This window comes from Streptopelia decaocto (genome assembly GCF_964273445.1).
Source record: "Streptopelia decaocto genome assembly, chromosome: 6".
Lineage (NCBI taxonomy): Eukaryota > Metazoa > Chordata > Aves > Columbiformes > Columbidae > Streptopelia > Streptopelia decaocto.
The window spans coordinates 53,371,523-53,391,614 of NC_138660.1; the positions used below are offsets into that span (position 1 = coordinate 53,371,523).

The 20,092-nt window shown below is 45.5% G+C and overlaps 1 protein-coding gene across 10 annotated transcripts in view; it reads left to right on the forward strand.

Moving 5' to 3' along the window:
- Nucleotides 1-20,092, forward strand: part of BIN1 (bridging integrator 1) — a 99,056-nt gene that overhangs the window by 47,753 nt on the left and 31,211 nt on the right. For all 10 annotated transcript variants that reach the window (XM_082055363.1, XM_082055366.1, XM_082055368.1 and 7 more), the window contains exons 3-8: nucleotides 1,562-1,616; nucleotides 2,072-2,166; nucleotides 4,042-4,137; nucleotides 8,428-8,535; nucleotides 16,449-16,534; nucleotides 18,372-18,447. In XM_082055363.1, coding sequence (XP_081911489.1) covers nucleotides 1,562-1,616; nucleotides 2,072-2,166; nucleotides 4,042-4,137; nucleotides 8,428-8,535; nucleotides 16,449-16,534; nucleotides 18,372-18,447 — 516 coding nt within the window. The remainder of the gene's footprint in view (nucleotides 1-1,561; nucleotides 1,617-2,071; nucleotides 2,167-4,041; nucleotides 4,138-8,427; nucleotides 8,536-16,448; nucleotides 16,535-18,371; nucleotides 18,448-20,092) is intronic.

Consider the following 20,092-nt stretch of genomic DNA (forward strand, 5'->3'; position numbering starts at 1 on the left):
ATACAAGCTCTTTCCCATCCCACATTTCCTTTGTTGAGGGCAGTAGGGAAAGCATAAGTGTGAACTTATCCAGAACTTTTGAGGCAAGGAAAACAAATTGAGCCGTGGTGTTAGAAGCAGATGGATTTCTCCACAAAGCTATGCTAACACTGCCACTCCAACAGCTGGGCAGATTTAGCCTCTGCTTAGAGAGCACAGCTGCATTGAGAGCACAAGGGATCACAGCATGAGCTCAGTTGGGCCAAGAGATGCCTGAGTGCTGGGGAGCGCTGTTGGGAAACATCTGCTTTTGAAGCTAGTAGCTCTGAAGCAGCTGTCAGAGATGTCCTGGGAGCTCCCTGTCTCTGGAGTTGTCTTCAGCTGTCAAAATTCATTATGCTGATCCCCCGCCCCCCCCCTAAATGGGACACAACCAGGGGAAGAAGAGGAGGAGTGGCAGCAGGCTATGAGGAAGGTGTGAGGTGTAGTTGTTGCTTTCCTCCATTCTTGTTCTTGCAGCTACTTTGGGGAATAGTGAGGATCCCTCAGGGTAAGGGATAAAACCACTTTTATAACTGAGGTTGTCTGCACAGTTATCCTCAGTGTCTGCTCCTTCCCTTGCTTTGACATGCTCTGTGGTGGTGTTGGTCAACTTCTCAAGCCTTCCTTTTCCTTTTGTTTCTGTTTGTAAAATGTCACTGTATGGATTTGGGAGTGTTTCCCTGTCAGCCTTGCAGCACTGTCAGAGACACATGGCAGGGTGAAGGGGAGGTGCTTATCCAAGTGCAGGAGAGCAGTCTCATGGGGAGTGCATGGACATGTGCATGACTGAAACAACTTTGCTGTGAAAGTCTCTGTGACCCTTTCTAATCTGGATTGTTGTACTGCACTCAGCTGTGTCATCGGAATGCTTAAACTGCCAAAATTTAGCCCAGCTTCTGGTATTAATCCTTTGTTTCCTAGTGAGTGAGATCTGCTCTGACAGGCCACCTCCACAGTGAAGCTAAAGAAAAAGATGATTAACTCCATATTTGCTGCACAGGACAATTTAGACAGGATGTTTGGGCGGGTCAGAGGTCCCTTGTACCTACTTTGCACAGGGGTTTTAGTTTGCAATGTGGCAGGAAATGGTGGTGAGCTGAACTGCTTCCAAACCAGTACAAAATCCATCAATTCCATCTGTCTTCTATGCCCTACAGACTCGTTAAGTTACGTATGTTGCACAGATCCACTAGACCTTGGCTTATAACTAATTGTTGCCCTTAGAACCCTCTCTAGTTACTTGTATGAAATCAAAACACTAAAGCTGGCTCTGCTGGTAAGAGCAAATTACAGCTTTACCCACATCAAGTTACTTGGTACCTTGGTAGTATTGTTGGCCAAACATGCCTGCCAGTCACTGGCTGTGGGCTTACCAAGTCAGAGGACTGTGTGGTCTCACTGTTATTTGTGTTTCGTGTTGTCATCAAGCGGGTGTGTAGCCCATCTGCAAGACCATTTTTCTTTATTTAGAAATGCTTGATAACTCCTTCTTATGCTCTTTATGTAAGAGAATAACTGACATTCTTCTCTACATTCACAGTCTGAAGGCACGAGGCTGCAGAAGGACCTCCGAACCTACTTGGCTTCTGTCAAAGGTAAGGTCTGCATAAGGAGAGGATCATTTTTCCTCTAGTGCTTACCTATGCAGTGAGGTTTCTGCAGCCACCCCTTCCTGGTGTTTCCTCATATGTGAGTTGTAGGGAAGGTCAGCATTGATTGGGTGGGGGATCTTTCAGAATCCTTCAGGACCAGCTGGGATAGAATAGGGTTGTGCTTTGATGCCAAACAGGTGGTGCTGTCTTAGGAGATAGACTCTCATGTCTTCTGCTAAGGTAGGACAAAGACAAAGGCTTTGATGTGACTACATCCTCAGTTTCTTTTCTCCCTCTGGTTACCTTCCATCTTTGTGTTATCAAGAGTCAGATATTCTGCAATGAGGAGCTTAGCATTTGTCATAACCCTCCTGTGTCCCTATTCCTCAGGATGAGGGTTAAACTGTGAGGAACACACTATTTTCTTCTCCCTGAAGCAGTTCCCTCTTCTTTCCTAGCCATGCACGAGGCCTCCAAGAAGCTGACGGAGTGTTTGCAGGAAGTATACGAGCCGGATTGGCCTGGGAGGGATGACACAAATAAAATAGCAGAGGTAAGACTGTCCAGGATGTGGGGTCACCAGGCTTGGTTGGTCAGTGGAGATGAGCTTTGAAGCTGTGTCTGTGTACTGCCTTTCTTCAGGCATATGACTCTGGAGAAGAACTGGAGAGACAAACTCAGCATTGGGAAGAAGGGAAAAATGAAGGGAAGTGGCCTGTATCTTTGTCTGTGTAGAACAGTGTCCCCAGATGCTTGAATGCTACACAGAGCAGTGTGCTTATGCCCACAAGCAATTTGTTCCCCCAACAGCGGCTAAACAGGAACAGAGAATGCCGAAAGAAAGCCAATAGGGTTAACTGGGTGTATTTCTTAAGCTCTGTGCAATAGAAAGGGGAGGCTAAATCTACGCCCAAAGCACTGTCAGAGCAACCATTATGTAGCTGCAACAACCTCCCACTTGCAGCAGTACCACCAGCTGCCATATTTTGGTTGCCACCTTGTTTGGCTGAGCCATGTGTCACCCCAGGCTGCTGTTCTTCTCATCCCTTGGTGAGGTGATGCCTGTCCGGCTTGCCCAGGTGTTTTCTGTGGAGCTCAGGGCACAGCCTGTCATTTGGCAGCTTGGCTCCCCTTGGCACGTGTGTGCGGGGGGTCCAGCTGAGGGCAGGTGCCCTCTGCTCTCTCGCTCAGCTGTTCTGCTGGGCAGCAGCTGTGGCAGTTCAGCTCTGAGGATCCATCTGCCATGGGGCTGCAGGACTGGGCTTTTATCTGCAGCTGTTTGTGGCGTTGGAGCAGTGGGGAAGGAATAGAGAGGAGAGCAGGAGAGGGGTTCTTCCCTTTGCTTTCCCCTGCAGAAAATCTCACCTGAAATAACATCTGCATCATGCCCAGGAAATACTGACTTCAAAGCAGATAAATCAAACAAAAGCTGAACGTTTCCAGGTCAGTTCTTGCATTAACATGGAAACTTTCCATTAGGAAGTGCTGTTGCAGTAAATAATGGAATTGTAATTCAACTGTTTGGCTTCACATTCTCTGTTGGCCTTGTTCCTCTGGAGCTGCTGCAGTGCCTCCTGGGAGACTGTCCCTTCAGAGAATTAGAGCCAGAGAGGTCAAAGGGGAGCGAGAGTACAGAGGACTACCTGTAGCTATGCTGAGGGTCTGCAGGAATAGTTCCAGCTCTCCACCTCCCCCTTTCATTTCTTTGTTTGTGTTTCTGTCTTTCAGGAAAAGATGGGCAGGAGAACAGTGCTATACCTGCCAAAAAAAAAAAAAAATCCAACATAAAGTGGGCATTTTTTCTGAATATTTTAGGCAAAACCCTTTGTTCAAGTGGAAAACCAGGAGAGAGTGGCAATTTCCACCTAATTCAAGGTGTTGATATGAGTTTACTGTACCTGAGATAAGGTCAAGGGTACAGTGTGCAAAGGTGAGGGTGCACACCCTGGATGGGACCTCCACTGGGCTGTGGAGACAGGCAGGGTGAGGGCTGAAGACATCCAGAATAGCTTTCTCTTATTGTTTATTGTCCTCCAGAAAGTGGTGTTGTAATGAAAAGCAGAAAATGGTGCCTAGTGTTGTCAGGTGTCTCATTTTTGTGGCTGCTGGGAAAAGGAGGTAAAGCCAACTTGACCTTCATCTCCCCTTCCCTGGTATGGACTTGGGCTGCCACTGTGGGGGAAAAGATGGGCCCTCAGAGGAAGGTCCTTAGAGAGGTCACCTGAATTAGCAGCATCAAGCTTTCTCCTCTGTCTCTACATTTCTGGCATAACCACCTGTTTTCAACTAATTTCTCTGCTCCTTAGTTTTTTCAAAGAAATTACTGTTTCTTAAGTGCTCTGGGGGATGGAAATTGTTGACTGTAGGATCACGGAGAAATGCAGAACTCTGTGTTCTTAGTAGTTAGCTCACCGCTTTTGTTTTTCAGAACAATGATCTCCTCTGGACGGATTTCCATCAGAAGCTGGTGGATCAGGCACTGCTGACCATGGATACATACCTTGGCCAATTTCCAGACATTAAAGTAAGATTCTCTTTAAACCTTTTGAGAGAATCACAGCAGATGAAACCCCATAAGAATCCATTTCTTGCATCCCTGTCTTCTTTAGGAGGATGTGTGTGTGGTGCTCTGCAAGCTCTCCTTTTAGAGCAGCCAAGATCTTTGCAGCTCTGGGTCATGTGAAAATGTGATGTTCTCTTTTGGGGCTTGAAATGAGGGTGAAAAATCCAGGGGAAAGATGCTGAAGAGAAAACATAAGTGTGAAACGGAAGGATCCATAAAACTATCTATTGTATCACAGCGCAGGAGGGCAGGGTCGGCAGTAGCTCACAAGCTCTCAGTCTTAAGTTCTTCGATTTTTTTTTTTTTTTTTTTTTTTTTTTTTTTTTTAACTTCCTTGTAAGTACAAAGCATTTGGGAAGTAATAAGTGGCAAATGTGCTTTATAGGTAGAGGCTGGTATGAAAGACAGATCTGTGTGTTCACTAAAATTGTGCTGTGCATATAGCCAGCTTTTTGCAGAGAAGAGGGAATGCTGGGTAAGTGTCTTTTTGGGGAGATTATATCCTGGGACCTAGGTTTGAATGATGTCCTGTCGCTTCCCCCACAGTTATCTTCTCTCTGCTCGTTTTCAGAAGGTTATGCAGGAAATGTCTTCACCATATGGAAGTGCTAGTAATGATATTGCCATATGGGAAATATCAGCTTGGCTTCCTCCCAATGAAAACAACCCTTTCCCCACCACATGCCTTCTAAAAAGTTTGTCAATATTTGTTGCTTCAAGAGGATCATGCTTTATCAGAGAGGGGCTGGTCACAGGCTCGTGGTATGAACAACAGCGGTATCCTTGCTTCCTGGGGCTTCTTGGTTTTGCTTAATTTTTCTAGCCTCTTCTGTCCCTGCTATTTTAGGCTCCTGTAGACTTGCACTTCTGCACTGCTTCAGTCCAGATCACATTTTACCAGCCTTGTGGGCCGTGTGCTGAGTCACCTCGGCATATCATGTTTCTTCCGTGCTTAGTATCCTAATTCTGCTGAGGTCCTGCTGAGGTTTTACGGTGAGATTTTAAGAGGAGCACAAGGTTGGGACTGACCAAATTCCACCAAAACTCAAGGTGTTAGTTACTGAGTTCCCACACATCTTTTCTGTCTTTCAAATGGGCCACAAAGGTGTTTATTACTAATGTCCCTTTCTCAGTCTTCAGATGATGCTCTAGAAAATAGGACATTAAAGCAATTTTATGCATGATTTAAGTAAAGCATTAAAGAGAGCACTACTTGTTTGTAGTTTGCTTCCTAAAATGAGTGAGAATTTGGATTTCTGTTGATTCCTACAATAAGATATGGATATATTTCACAGAGTTGGCTATTTGTTTAAAATGGACTTTCAGTGGTGTGAATTTAAAAAGAATGATAAGTTTTTATTGGTAGTTCAGCTGAATGCATCATTGTCCTTACCCCAGAGCAGTGAGAAGTGCTAAAATCAAGGCTGGTTTGTTTGCCTGATAGAAACTCTTATAACTACCATTGTTGAAGGTTGCGACAGTTGTACAAAAGTGTAGTTTGGCTTCACATGAGGAATTAGAGTTCATGAGGGCGGCAGGCAAACCCCTCCCAGCCTTACATAATTTACAGAATATTTCAGTAGGTTTTGGTTGTTGTGGTAATAGTTTTCTGTTTTGTGTTTTCCACAAAAGCAAATTTTCTGCCTTTCCTGGGATTCTGGCATTACTGTGATAATGAATGATGATTTATGAAGAGAAGATGATTTTAATTGAGTTATACGAAGGCCTGTTTTTCATTAATGGCCCAGTAATGTGTGATGAGTTAGACCATACATGCATTATTTTTTGTTAAATTCTAACATATTCTGAAATTTCCTTCACTTGAGGGGCTGGAAAAATTCCCTTGAATTTTTTTGGGCTTCCAATGGGATCCACAGCAGGAATGTGAAAACAGTTTCCTTTAGTAAGGATTTTTTCTAAATTAAAGGGAATAGTTTTTAAATGTTGTATGGGGAGGGATGGGCAAAACCTCTCTGTGTTCTCTAACTTGAAAAATGGGAATGCAAAAAATACTTTATCCTTTCTTTGCAGGTCAGTATTTATAGCTTCTTGGAGTAGGATTCTTGCATAACCTATATTACTTCTGAGTGAGTTTTTGATTGAGGTTGCAGAATACACAAGAGTACAGGTCTCTGCAGAGAAGATAAGCCATAACCCATGTTCTGCATAGCTGTGGAATTGGTGATTTTCTGTCTTTCCCTGAAACTGGTATCAGTGAGGGTAAAGGGGAGAAAGTTTTTTTTTGTTTGTTTGTTTTTAAGGGAGACTTAAATTAAGATGGATTTATTGCAGAGCAGTAGGCTCTATTGGAGATAGTGGTGGGCAGCTGCAGCTATCCTGGAGTCATACAGGGAAGCTGCCCTGCAGCCTTCTGAGCCTGGGCTGAGTCCCGTTACTGTTATCGTGGTTGTGCTCAGTGGCTACTCCAGGAGTACTCGCTGTGTGTCTGCACCCTGTGGTATTTCCCTGTACTCTATTAGAAACATGAGGGTGGCAGAAGATTGGGGGCTGCAAAAAATGGCAGAAGTGACCTTGATGGGACATGGGTGACTTTGAATCAAACTAAATGAGTGACATTGAATCAAACTCCTTGGTGGGGGTGGTGGAGAAACCTAGATGTTTGCCACATCACAGATGTGGGCAAAACTCCAGCTATCTCTACCAGTCTGACATGGGGGAGAAATTTTATCTCATAAATCCATAATCTGACCGCATGTTTTATCTGGTGTGTGTGTAAGATGCATTAGCTAGCATCTCAGAGATTGTCACACTGCTGGAAGCCCCCCCTGACATCCTTTCTCCATCTGTGACTGGCGGTGTGATGTCAGGGAGATGTGACTGAGGTGGCTAAGCTTAGTTGTGATTCCTCTCTAGGAGTGAGCTGAGTGCTTTGAAATCACTTTGCACGTGTGTGTGGCTGAGATCCTGCAGATCAGCCGTGACTCACTCAGAGCTGCACCAGCGTTTGCTGAAAGCGCAGAGGAGAATGTGTGGGAGACGTGCGAACTGGTCCCAGCTGGTCTGGCAGAAAGATCAGCCCTGCGTGCGGTTTTGCAGCTTATCTGCAGGAGCCTGGGGAGAGGAGACCACATCTCGCTGCCAAGTGCAGTGCAGGGGGGGGATTTTGCTGTTGCAAGTAAATCCCAATGCCGATTCTTCATCTTGCACTTTCAATTTCCCTGGGTGCTGTTGTTAATTATAAATGCTTCTGACTCCTTGCCATGCCTTTTCACTCCAGTTCTGCAGCCTGTCTCTAGACTGCTGATCACTGATGCTGGACCAGGCTCTCTGAGCTGCGGGTGCTGGCATCAGGCTGGGAATATCTGTGTTCCAGCCCAAATAGTCTGGGAAGTTTGTAGAGTCCAAGGGGGATGGCTGGTTGGTTCTTAAAACAGGGCAGCCCAGTGGGCCTGGGCCTCACCAAGGTGAAACTCTGCTGGGGGACAGAGCCTGAGGCACCTCAAATAAAGAAGAGTAACGGAGGGTCAGGCCATGGGCCTGAGTTGTCTATTCTGGATTCTCACTCATGGACTTGTCAGGACTCCGTTCCTGAACACGAGTCTGGTACGCAGTTGGCTCCCCCCTTGCGTTGGCTGCAGCCTCAGTGTGTCTTGCCTGTCAATGACACAGGGCTACAGTTTTTCCCTCTTGCTTCTCTTGCTTAATAGCTGGTTACAATGGACCACTGCCTGTGGCTGTGGTTGCTTCTGTCTGGAGCTCCTATTGTGGGGTCCAAAATGCTGTCCTAGGCGTATCCTGAGCATGTGGATGAGTGCTTTTGCTGTGCTGGCAACAGAAATGCTTTCTTTTGTTGAACTTAATCTATGACCTTTCACAGGAACTAGAGCTGTGAGCTGGTTAGTTAGAGTCTGGCTGCAGCCCTTGGGAGGCCCCGGAAATTATAAATCAGGTGCCTGAAGGATGCAGGCGCATGGGGAGGCTTAGGAATCACCAGAGCTACAATTCTGAAAACATTAATGTCATTCAGAGGTGGGCCCTGTTGTTGGTTGGATCCATTTGCTTTCCCTGGCTCAGTCTGCTCTCCCGAGTTGCTCCCTCTGGAATGGTGGTTTTCTCAGGTGGCTCCCAGGGCCACCTCTCTGGGTAGCCTGTGTGGAGTATCCGGTGAGTGTCCTTGAGTGGGCAGAGCATGGGGTGCTCTGGAAGTTGGGTGAGGAGCATTTTCTGAGAGGCTTTGTGCTTTTTGCTGCTGGGGAAGATTGTCACAACTCTTTTCTCCATCTTTCTTAGTCTCGTATAGCAAAGCGAGGAAGGAAGCTTGTGGATTACGACAGTGCCAGGCACCACTTTGAAGCCCTGCAAACTGCAAAGAAGAAGGACGAAACCAAAATTGCAAAGGTAAAGCAAGCAGAAGGATGTGCAGCCATCCTTTTGTTTTGGGAGGTCTGCCTTTGTCTACTGAGCAGGTTTTACCTGCACTTTTACCTCTTTACTGGGTCTGTTTTCATAGAATCATTTAGGTTGGAAAGGACCTTTAAGATCATCGAGGTGTTGTGAACTGGTAAGGTTTTGCCAGACATTTCCTTCTCACCTGTTTAGTTCTCCTAGAAGGCAGGATGGTCTCTGTGTTGGTTCAGATGCACAATCATCAGTCTGCATCTCTCAGTGGCCATAGCCTAGGCATGCATTTCCTCAGATGCTGCAGTACCAGTAATGTCTGTCAGAAAAGCCTGTGTGCCTCTGAGAGAAGCAAAACCTTGCAGTGCCCCAGAAAAAATTTCCAGTTTGTCTGCTTCTTGGGCCTCTGTCTCCCCATCCTAGAACAGCAGTAAGAGTGTTTGAGTGTTGCTTGAAGCTGATTATGTTTGTGAAGTCCTCTGATATTCTAGGGCAGAGACGCTTAGGAGCGTGAGTTAAAAGTTCATTGGTGGAAAGGCACCCAATACACACTTGATGGCTGTGTTCTGTTGTCTATTGGTAACAATAACTGGATCATAAATATGGCTCAAGGCATTAAAAGAAGAGTTTTCTCTTGTCAGGGTATGGCTTTTTTCATGCCTGTGAACAGCTTGATCCAGGATTAACTGCAGAGCATGCCCAACATGCAAGTGAAGGATTTAATTTTTAATTAAAATAAATGTCATTAAAAATAAAATTTAGATTTTCTGTTAAAAGTAGCTGACGAAAGGTGATAGTGCTAACCTTGTTCTAGAGGAGGCACGTGGTTCAAATACCTGCCCAGAAAATGAGCTGTGGATTACTCCTGTACCCTGAGTGGACTGGAACCTGCGTGCCCCACTCCACAGGATAAGTCTTGACAGAACAGAATAGTCCAGGGCTGGGGAAACATCTCTAATTTTCTTGAATGGGGGCCATGGCATGTCAGGACTCTTCAGGCTAGAAGCAGTGCAGGAAAGAAAGAGCCTGGATCTGTATCTTTTAACCAGGCTGAGAGGAGTTGTCCTTTGCTTGGAGTTATTTTTGGTAGGGGGAAATATGGGCTATGTGAGAGAGACTAGTGTTTCTCCTACATGGAAGAAATAAAGATACATCTATCCCCCAAGTGAAAGATCTGCATTTAATGGCCAACTGACAGCACTTTTATTTTTAATCTGCAAGTCATCTGCTCACTCAGTGCATGCACTGTGATTAACCTTGACAGACAAAGGGAAGAGAGATTGATGGCTCAGGTGTCTTTGCATCATTTGTGTGGCAAAGCAGGTCTTGGTTCTGTATGCAAGGCATGAGGTCCAGCTGGTTGTGCCTTCTGTTCAAAGCAGTACTTCATTTTGTTTGGGGAGCAGAGTTTCCTGGGGCATGGTATTACTCATGGTACGTGCCTGCAGGATCTTTGCTGCAGTGGAAATGTTTTTTATAGGAATTCATCTACTCAGGTTGGTACCTGGTGATCTGCCCCAGAGGCTGGCCACCTTCGTCATTTCTGCACTCGCTCATGTTGCCCCAAATGCTCACCTAAGATGTTAATAGCAAGGGATCATTGTTTGCTCTTTTGTTAAAGTATGAAGAACAGTGTAGTTTGAAGAGTGAAATGTTGAGATTTAGGAGTTGGTGCTCTGTTTCTGATTCAGCCTGTGTGTGTGTGTCTCTTAGTACTCAATCAGACTCTTCTCATTAGCCAAAATGTGCACTGAATCAGGTCTTTCCACCCTCTGTGCTTTAGGCCATAAGTTCATGCACAGGATAATACGTGACACATCGCACCGTCCTGATCCTGTGAAGATGGGAGCAGTGAGTCCCCGAAAGTTCTGTCCATATGCTCTTCCCAAAGGGGCAGGTTTCACAGCCCAGCCAGTGATCCCACACTTGCAGTCACGCAGCTCTGCAGGGCTGTGGGCAGCAGCCAGGGCTCAGTGTGCACTAGGCTGGGGTAGGATGTTCACCTCTCTGTTCCTGTGACTGCAATTTTGCTCATGCGACCTCTGAAGTAGGGTTTTTCTGGTGTGAGGTACTTTGGAATATAACAGGCTCCTAGGAAAGAGAAATCATGTTTGTGATACAGCATACAAAATGGGAACTGACTTGATTGATGTTTCATGGTATAATAACAGAAACAGCAATGAGAATACTTTTTGGAGCTATATGGTCTCTTTTTTTCTTCTCTAATATATCAGTGTTCTTTTCCCGCTCAGGACTCCTGCCACTTATTGCTAAACTCACAGCCTGCCATTAAAATAAAGCACTGTGAACTTTCAGCTGTTGCATGTGAATAATTACCGTGGTTAATTAATCCTGACCTCTCTTTAAGGAGCTCCCACTTCACAGCCATGACGCGGAGTAGGGTTGTCTGTGTGCTGGGTCACTAACAACTGTATCTGTTGCTCTTTGCAGCTGCCTGGCTGGTCTGCAGTGTCCCAGCCCACACTGGAGCATTAATTACTGCTAAACTTGGCATGCTTCAAAGGATTCGCAACCAATCGGTCCTGGGATGTTTGTTTTTTCTTTCACCTTGGTGATACTGGTTTGGCCCAGCCTCTAAATACACTCTGTTGTGATTTTATTTTTTATTTATTTATTTTTTTTTAATCCTAAAAGATAGATGTTTCTGTCTCTCTTGTTCTCTGTTTATTTTTTTCTCTTTTTACTCAAACATGCTCCCTCCCCCCAGCCTGTTTCGCTGCTTGAGAAAGCCGCGCCTCAATGGTGTCAAGGGAAGCTACAAGCTCACCTCGTTGCGCAAACTAATCTGCTCCGAAATCAGGTGACTGCTGATTTACCTGGCTCTAACCCTGCATGCGCTATTTTGGGCTCTAGATTGTACCATGCAACTAATCTCTAGGTAACGTTCACTCTAGTCCCCTCTGTTAAGCGTGTCCTTGGGACACAGTGCCCTGAGCCAGAGCGGATACGTGGAAGTTACTGACCAATGAATGAATGTCCGCGTGTCCTATTGATTTCTAATCAGGTGTGCTAATACTGGACTATTGTTTTCTTCCCCTAAGATGAAATGAGGAGGAAAGAAGCCCATCGAATAGCACTGAGGCAAGGGGTAATGTAGTGTAGCACCTCCAATTATTCCTTTTTCTTCTGAGAGAAGCAGACAATTTATATTATTGCTGTTAAAAATAAAAAAAAAAGGAAAACATTGGAAAAAATTGCTTCTGTGTTTCTGTTGGTGAGTAAAACCAGAACATTGCTTCAAAAGCAATTTCTGTGGCTGCTGATTTAAGTCTCAACATTCTCCCGTGGTAAAATCCAAATTTTCAAAACAGGCACTGTCCTGGCTCTTGTGGTCTAAATGAGCTGTTTCCAGGTATACAGAGGTTCAGTCTGTGTAGGAGAAGCAGTATGCCCAGACTAGGGAATTTCCACCCCAAATATATTTGAACGGCTCCAGGTTGAAGTCATGGTTGCGTCATTTGGCAGAACTTGGCCAAACATTAAGGTTACAGTGTCCTGAGGGACATAAGAGCAACTCAGAGAAACTGCAGGGACTAAGTATTTCTGTCCTACTTGCATAGGAGAAGCGTGGCTTCCTGCTGAAATCTCCCTTAGTATTTACCTTGGAGCTCCTGGAGGGATGAGAGGGAGCTGGCGGAAAACAGCCAGTGAGAAGAAAATGCTTTCAATAGGCAAGGGATAGTAAATCATTACCCAGACTGTCAGCACCAGCTACCTGCTCACAAGTTCCTGGTGAGCTCATCTGTTCTCATTCAAATGTTCCTACTGTCACATTCTTTGTCAGTGAATGAACTGGAGTTTAGAAACACTAAGGCACTCACCTTTATAAAGCACCTGGATTTTTCACAGTCAGTTTATGGCTACAGATCCAGGAAGATACTAGATTACCACATCAGTAAAGCCTGGGGAAAGAACAGCTGTTAGCAGTCCTCCTTAAGATGCATAGCAAAGGGAGGAAATATGTATTCATTCCTGATTGTGGGGAGAAGCATATTTGGTAGGCTACCCGAGCCCCCACGCCTCAGCCCTGCTGGGAATGATCTGCAGGGCTGTGCTTCTTGACTAGTCTGTTTGGTTGGTGGTATTTCTAGAGGACTAGAAAGCAGGTCTGGGAAGTTTCTGAAGCCACAAATAAATAAATCAGCTCTTGGGCACTTTTCATCTTCTCAGACTGGCTGAGGAGACTCCCAGTCCACACAGATTGCCTGTGGAAATGGTGCCTGGGCGTGCTCCCTCTTCCATTGCACTGGGAGTACTCGGAGAGGCATCCCAGAGTCTTTCCATCATTTCACTCACAGAGTGACTTTGTCCTAAAGCATGTCACAAGGGTTATGTAACTTCCCACTCGCTCTGTTGCAGGGGTGTTTACCTGCTAAGTGGCACTAACATTTGCAGTCTCCCCAGATATATTCAAATCAAGTCCTCCTTTAAGCTTTTCCTTTAATTCTTGAACTAAATAATACTATTGCCAACCTAAATATTTTGTTTCCAATTGTGCAAGTTTTGAATGGTTGTTTGGTTAATTTTTATTTTGAATGACGACAAGCAAAAATAATCTCAATAAAGATTAGTTTGTATTCTGAACCTGTGGGTTTACCAGCTTTTCTCCACAAACATGAGCAGGCAGGAAATAAAATGGCTTCAATTTTTATGTTTGTGTGGCTCTCAGACTGAAGGTGTTAATGACAAACCTAAATCTCATTAAGCTTTTGATAAAAGTCAGAAAGCTGATGATGATATTGCATTTATTGAAGAGCTTCAGAATGATAAGCCTAAAAAAAAAATCTTTCCTCTTACCAGCAGCTGTGTTGCTGTCTCTTCTTGCCTGATAATTTTACAACCTCCAAGCAAAAATGGGGTCAGTGATACCTATTATTTCTGCTGTGTACAGACAGCGGTGTACAAAAAACTGGCTTTTTAGGCCCTCCCTCCAGTGTACAAACAACTGGCTTTTTAGGCCTTTAGCAGATACTAACAAAACCAATACAGTGGGTGTTTTCTGTAAAGTCTCCTGGGGGGGTTGCTATTGCACATTCTCAGTTACAAATCTTAGTGACTGTGCTTTTTGAAACAAAGGGGAAAATGCCTTAGAACAGCAAATTCTTGCATTTTTGCTAAGCTCCACTGAAATGCTGAATACAGAGTGAAAAAGCCACATCCTTGGTGCTGGAATAATGGCAGAACAGTGTCTCTGTCTCTAAGAGAAAACCAGCAAGTGGAGCCGTGGGCAGTGCTGCCCTCTGAGAGGCAGGTCTGGCTGGCACTGCTGAGAGCTCTGGCCTGGGCTGGGCTGCCCAGCTCTCCTCTTTGCCCCTGCCTTATGGATTTCGAAACTGTTTTCTGAGCTGTGCATAATTACCACACTTCACAGCACAATGTTTGAAGATAAATTTTCACCAGATTACCTGAAAGCACCATGCTGAATGTTGCCAGACACTCATGAATGCTGGGATGCAGGATGGTAGGAAACATAATGTGGAATAATTGCTCCTCTGTCACACCTGAACTGGTTGTGCTTGTCACTCTGCGCCTTGACTCTACAGGAGGTCAGGAAAGCATTTGTGTTGTTCACCTCCTGCTCAAACCTTCCATCTTTCAGGCAGGGAGAAGAAGAAATTTCTGAGATCACATTTTATGAACCTCTGCCCCTGAAAGCTGTGTCTTTCTTCCTTTCCCCACCTTATTGCATGAGCTAGATTTCCCTCTAGCAGGGCTCATGACCAAGTTCTTGTCTGTCTTTGGCTCTGGATGGAAGCAGTCAGGGCTATCCAGTGTCAGGACCCCTGCTTCCAAGCAAAATAAATCCCACTGGTGAGAAGATCCCTGGGCTGAAAAAGGAGTGAAGAATTAATCCAGTGCTGTACCTGGGAATGAGAGCACTGGTTGGATCCCTGATTCCTACAGCTACTCTAGAGTGAACGTTGCCTGTTGCTGATTTTGCCTTTGCCTCAGGATGTCACAATATTCACACATTGCTTTCTAGGTTCTCTGACCTTCTGAACAGGTAAATGAGAGAGGGAAAGACTTATTAATATTCAGTGTATCTAAAAAACTAACAGCATTCGATGATTCCTCATCACCTGGCTTGATTTTGGTTCCAGTCTAGTTTGGAAATTAGATTAAGATAAAGCCAAGGGATGGAATGTAATTTTTTTTTCTTCCTTTAAAAGGCTTACATTAGAAACATTCATTTGTAAAGGAATTTTTAAGGCAGAATGAATCTTTGTGATGATAATTTCTGATCCAGCATAACCTATGTCTCTGTTAAAATGGGCTCTTTGTTTTGTACAAACTGTCTTGAAATGCTAGGTTTTTCAGTGAGTGTATCAGTGAAATATAGGGGTTTCTGGGTAGAAGCATCATATACACTTCTCCCCCTGCCTGTTCCTCACAAGGTCTGCTTAACTTTTGAATACCTCTCAGTTGTGTCTTTTTCTGGGGGAAATGTTCTCTGCTGATCTTGAGTACAAAGTCTTATCCTTGCCTTTCGCAGCAATGAGCAACCCTCTGTAAGGCAGAGCTAGCTGGAAAGTAGGAGCTTCTGCGGCATCAGTCAGGAGAGAAATGGAAAGTGTGAGGATCGTACCCAACACTGTGAAGAACAGGACTCTGAACTTCAAAATATTTTAAAGTCCTTTCTCCCATGAATCCTGTCTTTGCCATATACCCATCACTAAGGAGCAGTAAGCTGAATTTCTTTAATTGAGCTGGCACAAAGAGGATAAAACTTCCATTTCATAGAAGGGGTAGGAATCTGACTGTGGGCTTGTAGAGAGATCCAGTTCCCCAGTGGCTTGCAGGCTCTTTGCAGAGCCCTGTGGTGTCATGACATTCCTGCTGTTGTCACACATATAAGTAGGTACTGACCTTCATGTGAAGATGTGTTGACAAGTTGCTCATGCAGGAATTGGCCATCCTGAATCCCACTGCACAGGGTTATGGGAGAATGCTGTGCTGTTGCAAATTACAGAATAGAAATGTTTTAATTGGCAAGCTTTGAGTTTTAAGTCAGGGCACTGGAAAGAGGAAGATGTCCTGACAAATATAGGAAGGGGAATGTGCTGGTTCCTGGTGTTTGCTGTCAGCAGCAGAAACCAGGATCATCCTTTTTCTTACTGAAATCCAGCAAAATTAATGTATCAATGCTGGGGTCTGTCAGTGTCTAGGTCAAATGAACAGATCAAATTTAAACTCTCAACCAGGAGAAAGAGGTCCTGTACAAAGCAGATTTCCTTTGGTTTTGGGGGCCAACAGCCAGCCAGGGATTGCTCTTGTATTGGATCCTCACCGATGAGCGTATGTGAGACCACTGAAACCAAGATCTGTTGCTCAAGCGCTCCAGCCTGGCCTCCTGCTGGCACAGCTCATGCTTTGCATACCCTTCCTTGCTTCTCCAGCCAGCTTTGTGAGAGCTGGATCAGCCAGCCATGCAGACCTCCTCCCTTCCTCAGAAGAGCTGGGGCTTTGGCATGATGTTACTTGAACAGAGAGTCCCCACGAGGGAGGACTCTTCTTCAATGCCATTTACAATGGATTTCAACTTTTTCAGAGACCTGGCAAGGGGTGGGGGCCACTATTATCTTCATCTGTACCAAGCTGGAGGCTGAACTGCCTGACCAGCTCCGTTCAGTTTTTGAAGGCGGAGAAACGTATAGAACATAAAACACGTTAGTGGATGTTTGAATTGCTTTCTGAATATCCAAACAGGGAAATCAATTGAGAGAAAGCCTGAAGGGGCATCAGGTCTTCCTGGGGACTCATTTGGGATGAGGATTACCCCATGCCAGAATTTTGCCTGGTCTCCCAAGGAAGTTGAAAGAGTCACAGTTGTCACAACCCTGAAGGGTACTTGTCTGCACTGGAGTTGACAATCTTTCTTCTCTACTGTTAAGGCTGAAGAAGAGTTAGTAAAGGCTCAGAAGGTGTTTGAAGAGATGAATGTTGATCTTCAGGAGGAGCTGCCTTCACTATGGAATAGGTGAGTGCTGGAAGTTTTCCCAAGGGCTGGTTGGAATGAAGCGAAGACCCAAGCTCTTGTATCACTGTTCTCTTTAGCTTGGGTTGGGTGTCTGCTCTTGTTTTCTGGGTCATCTCAGAGTCTATCTGAGGATTCTCCCCAGCCAGGTTCCTCCTGGGCTTTCTGTGCTTTGCTTCATGATCCTAATGAAAATCTCAAATTTACCACAATGAGAAACTGTTTCTATGCTTTATCTGATTAATCCCTTTGCCCCACCAACTCTGCCCAGCTTTCCTGGGCAATGGTCCAGCTTCTGCCATGGACAGCAGACAGAGCAGACAGGGTCACTAAGATTCTGGGTGTGGAGTCAGCTGGTTGGAAGGAGCATCTGCAGCTGAATGGGTATGTCAGCTACCTGACCAAGGGAAGATGAGATGTTACAGTCACTGGGATTGGAGAGAGCCAAGAGGGGATGCCTTGATCACTGTGTCTCGGCATGCAAGCTAATGAGCACCCACTAAAGCAGCAGGTTTAACAAAAAAGAGAGACTGAGAGGACAGGTTGCTTTGCTTTGAATGCCACTTTCAGGTTTGGGCAGTTGGGTGAACAAAGACAAGGTGTGGCTGCCTTCTCTTGCCCCTCTATGTGCTCCTGGATATGTGACACAGGACCCACTGAGAAACTAGTGATTATAACTGTCTGTTGTGCTCTATTTAACAAAACATAGCCTGGGCAGAGGAAAATAGGAGAATAGGAAGACTTGAGAAGCCATGGATTTGTCATACCCGTGATTATGGTGATGAAAAGGGAGGAGAAAGAAACAGAACAACATCTAGTTTGGTGGATGAACTGGAGGGCAGCAGAAGCTGATGCATGGGGACAGCACAGTGGAAAGCAGGCAAAATCCTCCTAGGAGTGTCCCAGTTTCTTATTTTTAAATGCAGTGATGACATCTGGGTTGGCAATGCTGGTCTGTGGGGGATGGAGGGTGGGCGGCAGCAGGGTGGGAGAGCAAAGTGCAGATGTCTGCCCCCATTCCCCTTTCCAGGCTGGATCAGGGCTCTTTGCTCACAGCAGCATGCAGGCCTGGTGGAGGAAGGAGCTGGGAGGGATACAGGCATCTGAATGGTTCCATGTGCAGAATGGTGATGCCACTGGCCTTAAAGAGCATCTCCCTCCTGTGCTCCTTCAGCTGGGTGCTGGTGCAGCACTCACCTTTGGCAGCTGGCAGGCTGGCTAGAGGAAGGAAGGTGGCTGGCAGCTGCTGGGATTTTAAGGTGTCACAGGTTGTTGACAAGCTCCTGCTATCCAGCTGATCCTTCTGTTTTCATGTTTTTCTCTGTGCCTATCCTGTGCTTTCTTACTCTTCTGCCCCTGAAGCAAATGGTTCATGCCTTTTCACTTCCCCTGGTGCTGAGGGACTTCAGAGTGAATTAATGTCTGTCCTTCTTCCAATTCTCTGAGCTTTCCCCCCACTCCATCTGCATCACTGTCTCCATCTTCTTCCTTTCTGTCACCCTACCACTGTCTCTCCTTTTTTTTTTATTTAATTTTATTTTTTTTTTCTTTCTTCCCCACCTTGCCCTGCAACCTCCTTCTCCCCTTAGCCAGCACAAATTCAGATTCTAACCCACCCGGCCTCCTTCTCCTCCTCCTCATGTTTGCCCCATGCCTGACCTTTGCTCCATCACCCGCTTTGTGCTTCTCTGCTGCTCTTGTCTTCCAGCATGTACCAGACCTGACAGAGTTGAGTTTGAATGGGAATGGTGAGTGAGAGGTAGTAGAAGGGACAGAACTGAAAGTTTTTGGGAGAGCATTGTATCCATTAAGTTATTCTGTCTCATTTTTCATTTGGCAGTCGTGTTGGTTTCTACGTCAACACATTCCAGAGTATAGCAGGCCTAGAAGAGAACTTCCATAAAGAAATGAGCAAGGTAAGGCAACTAACAGCTTATCCTATGAATACAACTTCTCCTCATTGTTGCTAAAAAAACCCCAAAACAAACAAAAAACCCTGAAAAAAATGGCTGGAGAAAACAGAGCATTTGCCCTATGTCAGATGAAAATGTTAACTCTTAGTTTTTTCTGGGCTGCTTAGGGGAAAGTCTGTCTGAGACAGTAATGTAAAGGGATGGAGCACAGGGAAGAGACCTCAAGGCCATGCAGCAGTGGGGAGTTTGTGGCACTTGGCAGGGCTCATTTGCAGAGCTGCAGAGGGAAGGGAAGCCACTTCCAGGCCAACCTCTTGCTGTCTTGTTTTAGTTCATCTACACTGTGGATCTGTAACCTATAAGGTGGGCACTCTCAGCCTGTTATCTGTTTGCGCCCTCTGCTACCTGGCAGCAAACTGTTGTGAACTCTCATCTACCTGGCTGAGGGGATGAAACCAGCAGTGAATCTGCCAGTCTGCAAGTCAGCTGACTGAGACTGGCCTCACTGATACCTCACGGTACTTCTCAGCAGTACCTTCCTGCTTTGGCTTCTTTCCTGCCCTGTGACATTTGAGGCATTTGAGTGCTTCGCATGGGCCTTGCATGGACTACCAGTTGGCCACAAGTTGGGTGCCACAGCAGCAAACAATGTTGTAGCCTGGTGGTGGCAGCCTGGATCCTGGTGCTCTGTGCCTGCAGCCAGCAGAGACCTCAGGAACAGTCTGTGGGAAAGCCCCCCCATTGCCACTTCCATTTACGAGTATGTTTTTGTTGTTCATTCACGTAAAAGCTTGCAAAGTCTTGTAATTCCTTAGGTCTGTATGCTGCTGCTAAGAGTTGCACGTTCTCTGTAAATGTTGCACTAATTTTGACAAGCAACTGAGAGCGCAGCTGGAAAGCTCTTGCATTCCCTCCCCTTTCCAATGTCATCTTGACAACAAGACAGCCGCTAAGCAACAAGGAACATTATAGGCCTTCAATTCCCAGCAGTCAGGGGCCCTCTGCCTCAGTGTAATGCATCAATTTTGAGCCCTGCTGACATTTCATGGGGACCTTTCCAGTTAATAGCCTGTACTTCTCCACTGAGGGATGAACTGATTGTTAGTAGTAGAGAGGATTGTTATAATTATCAGTTTGTTGCTCTTAACTTACAGTCAGCGAAACATGGGAAAGATGCTTGTTAGACAGGAATTCTCCTTTTGTATCATGTCTAGGATTTTTCTTTCTGGAGGACTTGTGTATGAGAACATGGTTTTTGCTTTATTCCATAAGAACCATCTGTTTCTTATTACTGCTATAGCATCCAATTAACTGCTGGTGTTGCCGGCACAATGCCTCCAGCACTGATTATGCTGGATCCTTTCTCCTCCCAGTGATAAATCTGGCATCTCATCTTGTTTGTGAAACAGCTGTTTCAGAATAGGAGTGACTGTTGCAGCCTTTGGTGCCAGGGAGAGTTTAACCCCTAATATTGCATTTCCGCAAAGATATCCAGGTCCTGCCCAAACCTAGATGGCCCAGGCAGCCTGTGAAGGCAATGCTTGCTGTTGACTGGAAGTCCAGCTTCCTTTAGCTCTGCAGTTCACATGGATGTATCCCAAATTTTATGAGCAGATCTGAGGAACAGCTTTGGCTACAAATCCAGAGA